Source organism: Antechinus flavipes, chromosome 2 (genome assembly GCF_016432865.1).
Source record: "Antechinus flavipes isolate AdamAnt ecotype Samford, QLD, Australia chromosome 2, AdamAnt_v2, whole genome shotgun sequence".
NCBI lineage: Eukaryota > Metazoa > Chordata > Mammalia > Dasyuromorphia > Dasyuridae > Antechinus > Antechinus flavipes.
This window is the reverse complement of record NC_067399.1, coordinates 330,865,102-330,879,963: the sequence shown is the minus strand read 5'-3', so window position 1 is coordinate 330,879,963 and position 14,862 is coordinate 330,865,102. Positions and strand designations below refer to the sequence as shown.

At 34.3% G+C, this 14,862-nt stretch overlaps 1 protein-coding gene and 1 long non-coding RNA gene across 3 annotated transcripts in view; one reads left to right on the top strand and one right to left on the bottom strand.

Moving 5' to 3' along the window:
- The window catches only part of MNAT1 (MNAT1 component of CDK activating kinase), a 288,411-nt gene extending 281,080 nt beyond the window's left edge, over positions 1-7,331 (bottom strand). The window contains exon 1 of one of the 2 annotated variants that reach the window (XM_051977776.1): positions 7,008-7,331. In XM_051977776.1, the coding sequence (XP_051833736.1) occupies positions 7,008-7,096 (89 nt within the window). In that variant the 5' untranslated portion in view covers positions 7,097-7,331. The remainder of the gene's footprint in view (positions 1-7,007) is intronic. The other variant, XM_051977775.1, reaches the window with a different exon arrangement.
- Positions 1-14,862, top strand: part of LOC127549600 (uncharacterized) — a 1,392,683-nt gene that overhangs the window by 1,108,293 nt on the left and 269,528 nt on the right. The gene's annotated exons all lie outside the window — the stretch shown is intronic.

Genomic DNA, 14,862 nt, shown 5'->3' with positions numbered 1-14,862 from the left:
TGCAGCTGAACTCTCTTCTGCCACCAGCCAGCCAAGTGGAAAATATTCTGGAATAGCTCTCTCTTCACTGGCCTTATATCTGAGTCTTCTGAGAGAATGGGATTATGGGTTTTCTCCCATAGTGCTCTCTGGCCCAAAGAGCTTCAAGGGAGGTGTGAACTCGCAAAGTTACAAAGTTTACTTTGTGAAGCTGGCATATTTGTGAACTCCAATGAGTAAAGGTGCAAACACAAGCATTGTACTAATTAGTTCTACTTAGTACCTTGTTTCAGGTTCTGCCCAAAACATCTTCTTGTAAGATCAGATCAACTCTAATTAGTTAGCAGTTTGTAAAGATTCCAACATCTATCTTTGCAGAATGAAGTAGTCTTATAAATTTGAAATAATTCCTCATCTATCATGCATATTAAACCCTTATCAAAGAAACTTGTTGCACAGATTTTTTGATTTGTGGGGTTTTTTCTTCTAGTTCGCTGTTTCTCTTCTAATTTTAACAGCATTCCATATTTGTACAAAAACTTTTGTAAATTTTATGTAATCAAAACTGTCCATTTTATCTTCTATAATTTTAAGATATTCCATAAAATGATCCCTGAATGCTTTCAATTCCAGATTTTGAAAGTATACACTTGATTTGGTCCAGGTACTATTCCTACTTCATCCATCTGAAATGTGGTTTTAGCAGTAAAATTCTCAAAAGGAGAATAAAGGAAATACAGATTAAATTCATACATTGATGAAATATATTCATACATCAATAAAAAGTGACATATAGATTATATTTAACACCTGAGTTTTTTAGTATAGTTTTTAAAATTCTAATTCAATAGAATACTTACTATTATAAAAGTGTGGCTGAAATATTTTATTTTATAAAATTATACATGGTGTCTTAAGATATGTATGTCAAGTATTTCAAGCTATAAAAACTATATATGACATATATACATCATATGTATATACACACACACACACATATATATATGACACTGATTAAAATCTCAAAAGAACTAGATTTTTTAAATGATTGGAATCTTCTTAGAAAAGCACTTTACAGAAGTGATTTTTTAAATACAGAGTATTAATTAGAATCAGTACATATTACATTCAAGCTCTTTTACCTGCTATATCTACAGTATTATAATAATTACATATGCTGATAATTAACACAATGAAATTATCCAGTTTTCACTATACTATATTGATAAAGCTGATTGACTCAAGTTGTTAGAAGATTCAATTGCTCAGAGCAGCTTTTTTCTACAAACATTTTAGTTAATAACAATTTTAGTCAAAATAAAGGAAAGTAGAATGATGAGCTACAGATATTACAAGTTTTATTCTTGCAGAAACATTTACTATGTTCCAATAAGTAGAAATTATTAAACTAATGGCATTCAAAATCTATAATTTAAGTCTAAGTTCAAGAATAGGCAATATATATTTTACTATTATTGTGTTCCTAAGGTAATCAGTTAGTTTGAAAAAGGATGCAATCCTATGTGCCAACAAATTATAATATATGAATGTAATGGAATATTATCATGCTATAAGAAATAACAAAAGAAACAATTTCAGAAAATTCTAAGTAAGAACAAACTGCTGCAAAATGGAATGAGAAGAACAAGAACTACTTATATATACACTTATATATACTTTTTTAAAAAAACAAAAGCTTAGTTTTCAAACTTAAGAATGCTGAGAAATGCAAAACTCAGTCATAGATCCAGAGGACCTTTGATGAACCATTTCTTGACAGAGCTGATGAATTCAGGTGCAGAAATAAAGTTGCTTTCTTAAACAAAGTCACTGGATGGATTTGTTCTGACTATATTCATTTGTTACAATAATAAAAATAGTATCTAATAGCCAATATTTATATGGCACCTACTATGTGCCAGGCACTGGACTAAGCATCTTACAAATATTAATCCTCACGATTCGGGGAAGTAGGTGCCCTTATTATCACCATTTAACAGACAAGGAAATAAAAGTAAACCAAAGTTAAGTGATTAGCCCAAAGTCACAAAGCTAGTAAACATCTAAGGTTGAATTTAAAAACACAAGTTTTCTTGACTCCAGGTCCAGCTGTTTTAGTTTTTTTAATGAAGAGGCAAAGAAACTTTAAAGGTTAAGAGAGTAAATAGCTATAGTAATGCCCCACCACCACTACCCCCACATAAGTCATTGAAATATTTTTTTAACATAAAGAAGAGAATAAAAGACAAGGAAAATAAGAGAGCTTTGAAAATATACTGAATTTGTTGTAAAAATTTTTCCAAAATCAAGAAGTATGGCACAGAGATTCCTAATTTCACTTACAATATTCTTCTTATGTTCTATTTCCCAAGTGGGAACATTATGGCATTAGTAATTTTTTTTTAATTTTAAAACACACACACGTATACACACATATATACAAAGGAATGGTCGGTCAAGTAGGAGGAGTAATAAAGGAGAGCAATATCATAAAAGTTGATAAGTTGATGGAGGAGAGAATATCCAGGACTAACGTTCAAAGCTACAGGGTTTAAAAAAGCATACTGAGAAAAGGTCATCAGATTTAACAACTGAAAAACCATTGATAACTTTACAGGGGGCAGTTTCAGTTGAATGGTGGTACTGAGAAATAAATGGCAATGTTAAAGTGGACTATGAGCTATGGAAGTAGAAAATGAACTATGAGGCAAGAAAGTGGAGCGAAAAAACACAAACATCTTTTTCTGTGATTTTGGCTGGGAAATAGAGAAGGGCTTTAGAATGAATGATGTACTGGGAAATCAAAAAGATTTAATTACTGAAGGTTACAAGTAGGGTATGGAATAGGTTTAAAGAAATAAGGAAGAATAAGAAAGTAAAAAGATAAAAAGACTGTGATCCTAGAGAAGATTTTCAGCATTCTTAAATACCTTCAGTGAAGATAAGTTAGACTGTTAGCATAATGAAAGGTATCTCTATTGCCAAACTCTCATTATCCTCACATCTCTCCATATTTTGTCTTAATAATAGTGTTAGAGACAGAGAAAGCACTAACAAATGAAGATCACAGGATCAAAGACTTAGGTTTAGAAATGATCTTAGAGATCATCAAGAAAAATGCCTTTATTTTACCTCCCAAGTAATAAGCCTCTATCATGTATACAGGCATTAATTTTAATTAATTAGGTAATTAATATTAAACTGGTAAATTCTGCATATGGAAATAAAAGAAACAACCTATGCATGGATAAGTCTAATAAATATCATCCTCTAACATAATTAATTCATTATTTCATAGTTCACCAAAAAATGCAAATGATGGCATGTATTTAATAGGTTAATAATTTAACCAAAATAAATGTCAAGTCTGTCACAAAGAAGAAATTTCTCAAGTTTTTAAAAAGAAATAAAAAGCAATAAGACCACAAAACCACATTTTCAATATTAACTGATAAAATTATCATTACAATTAAAATATGTAATTTATACTGACTTAAGTTCATAAATTTTTAAATTAACAAGTCACATTTCATTTAAATTCTATAATCTTATATAAAGAAGCAAACAAACACAGTTGCCTAGTATTTTGATAAATTCAAAGATCTTAGCCCCTGAAATAATAATTCACTATTCAATAAAAAACTGTTGGGAAAAGCAGCAAGGAATCTTTGAGAAAAAAAGTATAGGCCAATATCTCATATTATATTACATATCAAACTAAGTTTCAACTGTGTACTTGACTTTGATATAAAGGGGGATATCACAAACAAAATAAGGGAATAAGAAACTGTCAGGTCTGTATTTAAGGGAACAAGAGATAGAAGGGATTGCATAAGATAAGATGGACATTGGAATTTATAAAATTTAAAAGATTTTGCACAAACAAAATCAATGCAGCTAAAATTAGAAAATTAATGGGAAATATTACAGCAAATTTCTCTGATAAAGGCCTTGTTTTGAGGGAATATAAAGAAACAGTCAAATGATATAAATAGGAAGCTTTCAAAGGAAGAAATCCAAGCTATCAATAACCATATGAAAAAAAATGCTTCAAAAAACTAATAATTAGAGAAATACAAATTAAAACATCATTGAAGTTCCACCTCACACTATAGTCAAAAGTGACAGTAAAGGCTGGAGGACTTGGGGAAAATAGGTACATTTATACATAGTTGGAGTTTTGAATGGGTCTAGGCATTCTTGAAAACAATTTGCAATTAGGTCTCAAAAGCCCAAAATACCACAACAAAATCTATAGCCTAAATAAAGGATAGAAAAGGAAAATATCCATATATACATACATATGTGTGTGTGTGTGTGTGTGTGTGTGTGTGTGTGTATAAAGTTATAGCAGGTTTTAATTTTGGTTTTGGTTTTGTTTGCAGAGGTAAAGAAGTGGAAATTGAATACGTGCCCTATTCAATTGGGGAATGGCTAAAAAAAAATTATGGTATATACATGTGATGAACAGCTCCTGTGCTAAAAGAAATAATTCTCTTTTCAGAGAAACCTGGGAAGATCTATCAGAACTGATTCAAAAAGACAAAAAATGTATACAATAATAACATCATATGATCAATTCTGATGGACCTGGCCATCTTCAGCAATGAGATGAACCAAATCAGTTCCAATGGAGCAGTAATGAACTGAACTAGCTATGCTCAGCGGAAGAACTCTGGGAGATGACTAAGAACCATTACATTGAATTCGCAATCCCTATACTTTCGCCTGCCTGCATTTTGGATTTCCTTCACAATTGTACAATATTTCAGAGTCCAATTCTTAGCAAAATAACAGTTTGGTCATGTATACTTATTGTGTATCTAATTTATATTTTAATATATTTAACATCTATTGATCATCCTGCCATCTAGGGGAAGGGGTGGGGGGGGAAAGAGGAAAAAAATTGGAACAAAAGGTTCGGCAATAATCAATGCTGTAAAATTATCCATACATATAACTTGTAAATAAAAAGCTATTAAAATATTTTTTAAATAATAATAACATCATAAAGATAAGTGGAGATTTTAGAAATCCTTTCAATGCAATGACCAATCACAATTCTAGAATATTCACAATGAAATATGATATCTATCTTCTGACAGAGAAAGGGGATGGACTCAGTACAGATTGAGACATACTTTCTTTTACAAGAAAATGCAGGAATGTTTTGCTTGGTTATACATATTTGTTACAAGAGTGCTGTCTTTTTTTTTCAATGAGGGAGAAGGTAGGGAGGAAAAAAGGCAGGTTTTCATAGTTAGGAAAAAAATTTAATTTTTAAAAAAATCCTGTAATCTTCCTAATTGATGGAGTTTCAAGTATTTCCTCTGTGATCAATTACATAAAGGGTCCTATCAAAAGAAATGGAATATGTGGTCCCTTCCATTCTCTTGCTTTCTTTCATCAAAGTAATTGACCAAAAATAAATGATGAATTTCATCAAATCTGATTTTTTAAAAAGGCTAAGCTAAACCCTAGGTAAAGAAATGAGTATAAAATGAGTAATTCTGTTTGAAAGATTAAAATTCTACTCATCAAACTTCTCTTGATATTCTGCTTGTATAACAAATCTGGTCATTCTCTCTTCTTTAGTCATTGAAACCTTTGGTGGTAACTCAACACTGCAAGCAGAATAAACACCCATACAAACAAGGAAAACTAACATCACTAAGGAAATACCAATAATAAAATGCTACAATTGCAGCAACCTAATCACACCAAATATAGGGCTCTTTCCAATAACATTTTCTGATTAATTTCTAAGTAACCTAGTAAAAAATATATAAGTTCCTTGAGGGAAGGGACTTTCACTTTTGTATTTATATTACCCACCCAGGATTTCAACCATTTCCCTAAAGTACATGAATTTAGAGCAAGAAGAGACCTTAGAAGTCATCTAGTACAATCCTTCATTTTCCAGATATGGAAACTAAGCCTCAATAAACTAAGTTAGCTTGCCCCAAAACTACCTAGTAACTGTGAGGTCCTTAAGGGTAAGGTCTGTTTTTGAGTTTCACCTATGCTCCCAGTATAATGTCTCTGGCACACACTTTAATTAAAGCTTGCAAATCAAAATTAAGGCTTGTTAATAAATGCTTGTTGCCTTGACATTTGATACAACTACAAAAACCAAGTCCTCTGCCTCCAAAAACTAACCATTCTTCGCATATAATTCTTAATTATTATGGAAAACAACATTGTCCGAAGATCCGTTTAAAACAAAAGCTCGGTAATGGGAAGGGACGGTAGGAAAGGGGGAGGATGTACTCTGTAAATTGTTGTGTATGTGTGTGTGTTTACGTTTGTCTACTGCCTTCAATTTCTGAGATGTATGTAACTATCTACTGTATGTAAGTCGTATATAATAAGTCCATGTATAACTTTGTCTACTGCCTTCAACTGCGGGGAGAGGAGGCAGTGTTAGTTTATCTCCTGTGAGTGCCTGAGTTTATATACTGTAAGTTTTTGTGTCTAAGTTCGTCTACCGCTTTCAATTTCCCAAAGTGCTTTCCTAGCTGTTAATAACTCATCCCTTCAGGGAAAAGGTTTTTGTTTTTTTTGTTTTGTTTTGTTTTGTTTTAAATTTAATTATTTTTACACTTAGATAAAAAGTGTATTTGCTCTTTCCTCCCCGTCTTCCTCCCTTCCTTTTCCAATTCCCACCACCATCCCCACCCTCCATTCCCACCTCCACCCCCAGTATACTTCAGGAGCCGGGCTTGGATTGTCAGATTCTCCGCACCCCCGCTCTCCCCCACTCCCTCTCGCTCCCCTCTCCTCTCCTCGCTCCCCCCGCCCCTCTCTCTGAGCTTTAATCTTTCTCCCGTTCTTCTCTTTCTGCCAGCAGAAAGTAAGCTCCTTGAGGGCAAGGGCCGCCCCTTTTTTGGGGGGGTGGGGAGGCGAGATATTGGTTTCTCCGGGGACTTCCAGCCCAGGGCCGGGAAGACAGTAAGCGCTTCCTAAATACGTGTTGACTGACTGAAAGAGCGCCCTCCTCAGCCCCCGCCCAGTCCCGCCACACTCACAGCGTGTGCCCGCACACATTCACCATCAGCTTCAGGGAAGGGTTCCGGTACTTGGTGGTCTTACACCGAGGGCAGCCCTGGTCATCCATGCCGCCTTCTCTCCACCTCCTGACTGAGGCTCACCGCCAATGTCCGAGCAGCGGTAACACTGACGCCGCTTCGGCCGCAGCCTCTGGAGTGTACTGGCAAAAGCCGATCTCCCTCTAACCGGCACCTAAGCGTGCGGGTTCCGTCGGTGAATGGGCTCCGGCGGGAGCGCGTTGTTACCAAACAAAGGTTCCGGGGTGCAGGGGCCAAAAGAAAAACCGAGAGAGACTGGGAGAATGGAGAGAGAGAAGATAGAAAAAAAAGACAGATATAGGAGAGAGAGAGAGAGAGAGAGAGAGAGAGAGAGAGAGAGAGAGAGAGAGAGAGAGAGAGAGAGAGAGAGAGAGAGAGAGAGAGAGAGAGAGAGAGAGAGAGAGAAGAGAGAGAGAGAGAGAGAGAGAGAGAGAGAGAGAGAGAGAGAAGAGAGAGAGAGAGAGAAGAGAGAGAGAGAGAGAGAGAGAGAGAGAGAGAGAGAGAGAGGAAAGCATAAAGAATAAAGGAAGTACTTGTTGAAATCCTGCACCTATTGAGTTTATGTGAGAGAGAGAGACAGAGAGAGACAGAGACAGAGACAGAGACAGAGGAAAGCATAAAGAATAAAGGAAGTACTTGTTGAAATCCTGCACCTATTGAGTTTACGTGAGACAGAGAGAGAGAGAGAAAGAAAGAGAGAGAGAGAGAGAGAGAGAGAGAGAGAGAGAGAGAGAGAGAGAGAGAGAGGAAGGAAGGAAAGAATAAAGAATAAAGGAAGTACTTGTTGAAATCCTGTACCTATTGAGTTTATTCATTCCCACACAAGAATGCACACAAAACACAAAACCCATGGCATAATGGATATATTATTGAATGGGAGACAAGAATGCCTGGATTGGAATCCCCACTTTCAGACACTTTTCAGACACAAAACCTACTGTTTTGTGACCCAGGAAAAGTCTAAAAGAGAAATTGTATTTAAGGAGATGATGAGGTGGTTTCCAATGATCATGTAATAAAGAGAGTCATCTACACCCAAAAAGAGGACTATGGGAACTAAGTGTGGCTCACAACATAGCATTTTCACTCTTTTTATTGTTGTTTGCTTGCATTTTATTTTCTTTCTCATTTTTTCCCTTTTTGTGCAGCACGATAATTGTATAAATATGTAAACATATATTGGATTTAACATGTATATTTTAAGATGTTTAATATATATTGGATTACTTGCCATCTAGGGGAAAGAGTCGGGAGAAGGAAGGGCACACAAGGTTCTTCAAGGGTCAATGTTGAAAAAATCCACGCATATGTTTTGAAAATAAAAAGCTTTAATTTAAAAAAATAATAAAAAAAAAGAGGAGTTGTACTAAATGGCTTCTGATGTTCTTTCTAACCTTAAATCCATAATTTTTTGAAGAATGTGTCCAACAACTTTCATACACTATGAGGTCTCAATAAATGTTAGAATAAAGTAAAGATCTACTGGTATATCAAATATTTGCTTTCATTAAGAGTACCTTGCCTCAAGGTACTTTGCTTAAAGTCAATTGTGACTAATGATTTCACATCCCTTTTTAAAACCTAAAATCATCTTCATGCAAAACCTTTTTTCCTCAACATAATTCCATAATTCCAACAAAGAGAAAGTCTACAGATATCTAAGCAATCTCATTGCAACAATACCAACAAAAGTAAATCTACTTTTCATAAAAGATTTCAAAATATGTTCTACATATTTGATAATACTGAAATATATAGGAAGATAAATCTTTTCATAAACAGAATTATAAATTTACCAGTGAGTCTATTTCTACTCAATAAGAATGCCTACTGTTAGAATAAGGAAACCAAATTTCACATTCTGCTTTTGTCACTGACTTTGTACAATTCACTTTATTTTTCTGATCCTCAGTTTCTTCATTTGTAAAATCAGGAGACTGAACTAAATGACATCTAAAGTAAATTCCATTTCTAAATCTATAGTCCTATTAGTAGAAAGACATTAATAAAAGCTAAAGAATATCATTCCATACCTCATCATTTCAATGTATGTGATTCATTCATGTTCATGGCATCAGATAAAGACGCTATTGGGGCCTTCCTCTAATAGGCCCTTTGATATTATATAGATATTAAAATACAAAATGAAGTTCATTAAGAATAAATATATCTGTCAAGTGATGATAATCATTGAGAAAACCAACATTCTGAAATGTCTCCTACCATCTATTTATTAATACTATAGGTATAATTATTCAATGCTATCAGGATTAACAGAAAAGGGATCAACTTGTACAAATAGCACAAGACTTGAGGAATTTCTTCTCTATACCATCAGTTATCACCAAGACCCACAGTAGTATTTGTTTATTTATTGTGATTTATTTGGAATATTTTTTCCTGAGGCAATTGGGATTAAGTGACTTGCCCAGGATCACACAGCTAGGCCCTATTAAGTTTCTAAGACTGCATTTGAACTCAGGTCCTCCTGACTTCAGAGCCAGTTCTCTATCTACTAAGCCATCTAGCTGTCTTCTGGCAATTTTCTTTATTGGAAATTGACACTTCAAATCCAGGATCAGAAAGTCAAAGTACTTTGAATTGTTGCCAATTTTTGGTACTTTCTTTCATTTTCTCTTACTTATCCCTTTGTAGACAACAGTATCTATTTCTAAGGTAGGAGCTAAGGGTATAGGCTGTAGCAATAGCACATAAGATTTTTTTTTAGCCAATTCACTTAGAAATAGACTTCAGCTTCATTTTATAGAACATTCCAACCAACTAAACTAACAGGTCACTGGCTATTTAGCTATTCAAGATTTACAAAGCATTGGGGTTCTTTTTTTTCCTTTCTCCTGTTTTTTTTTTTCATTTGATTTGGGTTTTTTTGCATAGCATAACAAATATTGAAATATATTTAGAAGAATTGTACAAGTTTAACCTGTATCAGATTGCTTGCTGCATTGGAACACAATGTTTTTTACAAAGGTGAATGTTGAAAACTATCTTTGAATATATTTGGAAAAAAATTAAATACTCTTTTAAAAAGATTTACAAAGCTTTAAAAATCCACTACTATGAAGAGAAATGATCTTCCCTCCAATATTCAGGAATCAAAATAAAGTCATTAAAAAAAAAGTTCCAGCCAATCTCCATTCCTATTGATATTGCCACTTGATATTATCTTCAGTGCCTTCACTGGATTTTTGACAATGAATTAGAGATGACCCAGAATTTCAAAGATTCCTTTATATTTGCCATCAATATGACTATGAAAAAAGGACGAAAAAAACAGACTAAAGCCATTATCATATCTTACGACTCTGCATCTCCAAGATTTTAATCAGATCTTGGATCTGATTTTTTGGATGGGCTAAATGACATGCAGGATATATTCAATAGTGTACACTCAGACTCACAAAATGGTTTTACACTATGGGTTTGAAGAACCTTTTTGTATGTTAAGGCCTGCTTTGGCAATCTGGGAAAGCCTATGGATCTCTTCTAAAAATGTTTTTAAATGTATAAATAAAATACATAAAATTACAAAGGAAATTAATTATATTTCAATATAGTTACAAAAATGCTTTTTAAGAAAAAGGTCATGGAGTCCAATTTAAGAACTCTTCCTTTAAAAGAATTATTAATAATAGTAATTCTTTAAATTATAGTATATAGATGTTAAGGAATATTATTGTTCTATAAGAAATGATTAGCAGGATGATTTCAAAAAGGTCTGGAGAGATTTATATGAATTGATGCTAAGTGAAGTGAGTAGAATTAAGATAACATTGTACACAGCAACAATAAAATTATGTGACAATCAATTCTGATGAATGTGGCTCTTTTCAACAATGAGGTGAATTGGGCCAATTCCAATAGACTTGTGATGGAGAAAACCATCTATATCCAGAAAGAGGACTGTAGGGACACAGTGGGGACCACAGCATAGTATTTTTACCTTTTTTTGTTGTTTGCTTTTTGTTTTCTTTCTCATTTTTTTCTTTTTTGATCTGATTTTTCTTGTGTAGCATGATCATTGTGGAAATATTTCTAGAAGAATTGCACATGCTTAACATATATTGGATTAAGCAGGATGATTTCAGAAAGGCCTAGAGAGACTTACATGAAATGATGCTGAGTGAATTGAGCAGGACCAGAACATCATTATATACTTCATCAATACTATATGATGATCAATTCTGATGGATGCAGCCCTTTTCAACAATGAGATGAATGAAATTAGTTCCAATAGAGCAGTAATGAACTGAACCAGCTATACCCAGGGAAAAAACTCTGGGAGATGACTATGAAGCAATACATAGAATTCCCAATCTCTCTATTTTTGTCCACCTGCATTTTTGATTTCCTTCCAGGCTAATTGTACACTATTTCAAAGTCTGACTCTTTTTGTACAGCAAAATAACTGTTTGGACATATATTGTATTTAACTTATACTTTAACACATTTAGCATGTATTGGTCAACCTGCCACCTGAGAGAAGGAGTAGGGGGAAAGAGGGAAAAATTTGGAATAAAAGGATTTGCAACTGTCGATGCTGAAAAATTACTTATGCATATATCTTATAAATAAAAAGCTATAATAATAAAAAAATAAAAATAAAAAATAAGTAAAAATAATTCATGAACCTACTAAAAAAACATAGATTACTTGCTGTCTAAGGGAAGAGGGAGGAGAAGCGAGGGGAAAAAATTAGAACACAAGGGTTTGCAAGGATGAATATTGAAAACTATCTTTGCATATATTTTGAAAATAAAAGGCTATTATTTAAAGAAAAAAATAACATTCTTACCATAATTCACAGTTTACATAGCATTTTAAGAGTTAAAAAGCACTTTATATACATCATCACATTTGATGTTCATAATAATTCTATGAATTAGATTATAAAGAGATTATTTATTTTCTGATTTTATAAATCAAGTTTACAAACCATTTAACATCATCAGTAGACTGGGACAACCCTCATAATTATCCAACCAGTTACCCTGTTCAGAAGCATTCTTGAATCTCCATGACAATCTATCTGGCCTTGTTGTGGCATTTTAATCAATTTCCTAGTAATATTGGAATGCAACAGCCCTCTGTAACAGGTTTAGTTGTATTCAATCTTGTTTATGTATCCATGCTAGAGAAGACTAGCTTTTGGCTTGATGTTTAGTCTTCCTCCTCCTAGAGTTTCTTCTTTACTGTAGTCTAGAACCTTCTATGACTATACTGATTTTAGTACACTAAAATAAAATACATACAAGACAAGAGCTAATTTGTGGACTATTCTTCCAGATTAATGTTTTAGACTGACAGTAAATGTAAAGACAATTCAGATCATGTGCTAACTTGTGCCAAGGCAACTTGTACTCCATCTACAACATCAAATTTTCAACAATATAAAGCTGATAAGATTCATAAAGTTCTGTAACATTGGGGAGAGATGTGGAGTGGGAGGGTGGTGGTAGTAGTAGTAGTAGAAGTAATGGTAGATGACCATCACTATTAACTTTGGTTAAGCTTGGTGTTTAAAAATCCCTCCTAATACAGTAGAAGTAATGGTAGATGACCATCACTATTAACTTTGGTTAAGCTTGGTGTTTAAAAATCCCTCCTAATACAGGGATTCAGGTTCAATTTGAATCATGCTTTTCACAATCTCTCAAACTTATGACTCCACCCCGAGAAACCCTGGGAATATAATGTCTGGCTCATTTTTTAAATCTCAGAAAGAGCCCTTTAGGTTCCTGCAGGCACTCAGCTTAACAACATCATTAAACATGGAAAAGATTTTATTTACACAACAAAAGGATAGCATCATTCCTACCCAAGCCTATAAATAGTCAAAAAGAAACAATCTCCTCTTCTTCCCAAGAGACTAAAGCAGACCTTCTATGTGGCTTATGGCCATTAGAAAGGCAATCTGCCCTTCCCCCTTCCCCCGCCCCTCCACACTATATAGACCACATGACCCAAAGTAATAAAGAAAAAATGTCAGATTTGCTCTTCTACATCATGTCTCTGTGATCCATTGTTCTTTAATGTCTATCTCTTTTCTAGTTCTCAGCAATGTGGCTCTCTGACATGCTAATCATTTTTTCTCCTTTGATGTTCCATCATTCCGTTGCTGCTTCAGCATCTCCACCTGGCTTCCTTCCACAGCTATGGGATACAGTGGCCTTCAACTTAGGCTTCCTACCAGTTCCAGATGTGCCTCATCATCTCTGGCTTGTGTCAATTCCCATGTGTCCTACTATTGCTCTCAAGTCCATGAAGCATCACTCCCCATGGAGTCTTCATTTCATTATTTGTATAGCCGGTTTTATACGTGCAATAATAACAACTGATACTGGGTCTACAACTGTTCCTTCTTTCTTTATCCACCAAGGTTTTTTCTATCCTCTCAATTTTGGGATCCATAGCTGCCTAAGCTATGTCCAATTATAAGAGAGCCTGATCAGCTTAAAAAAAAAAAAAAAAAAAAACTGGTTCTTTTTCTTCCGTACTCATTCATGTTGTCATTGTTTGTTCTTTCTTGAAGCAGACCAATTATATCATGAAGGTGATGTCTTGACTTGCTTGTGTATTGAATTTAAGTGCCACACAGTTGAACAAAGTCATCAGCCTCAACTCCTCTAGAGATATCAAAGTCTGGTGGTAAGACATAAGTCAAGGCAACTGACAATGGTCTGGAATTTTGTCTCAATTTGTAAAACATTCATTTATAGCGCTATCCCAGAACCTCAAGCAAAATTCAATAAAACTTAGGTTTTGGCTCATGTTTAAGGTTTCCCTAGAAATAAGGTATAGGATAGCAACTTATTCCCTACACTTACACAATAAATACATAAGATCCAAGTACATATTAACAAGACTTAAAACAAGCACAAATAGCAATAATATAACTAACTACAGTGATATTCTCCTAAGAAGCTGAGCAATTTGGGGGTTACAAAAGAGGCATTTTACAAAATCACAGTCACAGAGTTTGAGAGTTGATATGATATCAGTGGTCATTTAGAGTTACTTATATATCAAAATATCCCCACTATAATATAGATGACAAATGGTTCTCCAGCCACTACTTAAAGACCTCAATGGAAGAACCACCCATCTTTCCAAATAGTTCATTTTATTTCTGCACAGTTCTAATTGTGAGTTTTTCCTGATTCTAAATTGATCTATTTGCAACATCCCTCCACTTCTGATTTTTCCTTGAGGGGCCAAACAGAACAAACTTAACCCCCTTTTCACAAGATAGTTCCTTCAAATAATTTAATATAGCTACCACATGTCTAATCTATTTTCCAGTGTAAAGATGTCTAATTCCTTCTACAAATCCTTACATATTAAGGACTCATGTCCTTTCATTATTCTGGTTATACTTCTCTGACCACTCTCCAGTTTATCAGTATCTTATTTAAACTGTGGAGCTCATCATTTTATATTTTCTCCTCTGCTTTATACAATCCGTACAATTCTTTCAAGGGCCATATTTTCTGGCAAGTCAGATCTAGGGTTCCATTAATCCTCTAAATTGTAGTCATCTTCAGCAGATATAATAGATATAGGATACTATCAATACTGAGAAAGAATTTAAGATCTTCTGACTTCCTGATAACTTGGATGTGTCTATCTTGGCATCTTTGTTCACCTTTCTTCAAGGAAGAAACAAAAACAAGACCCAGGGTCTCACCCTGGATGACTTCGGGCCCACCCAGGCAGGACATATGCTTTAGTTTCCACATACTGTCACAGTCAGCATGGGGGAAAGGCACCTGCTTCC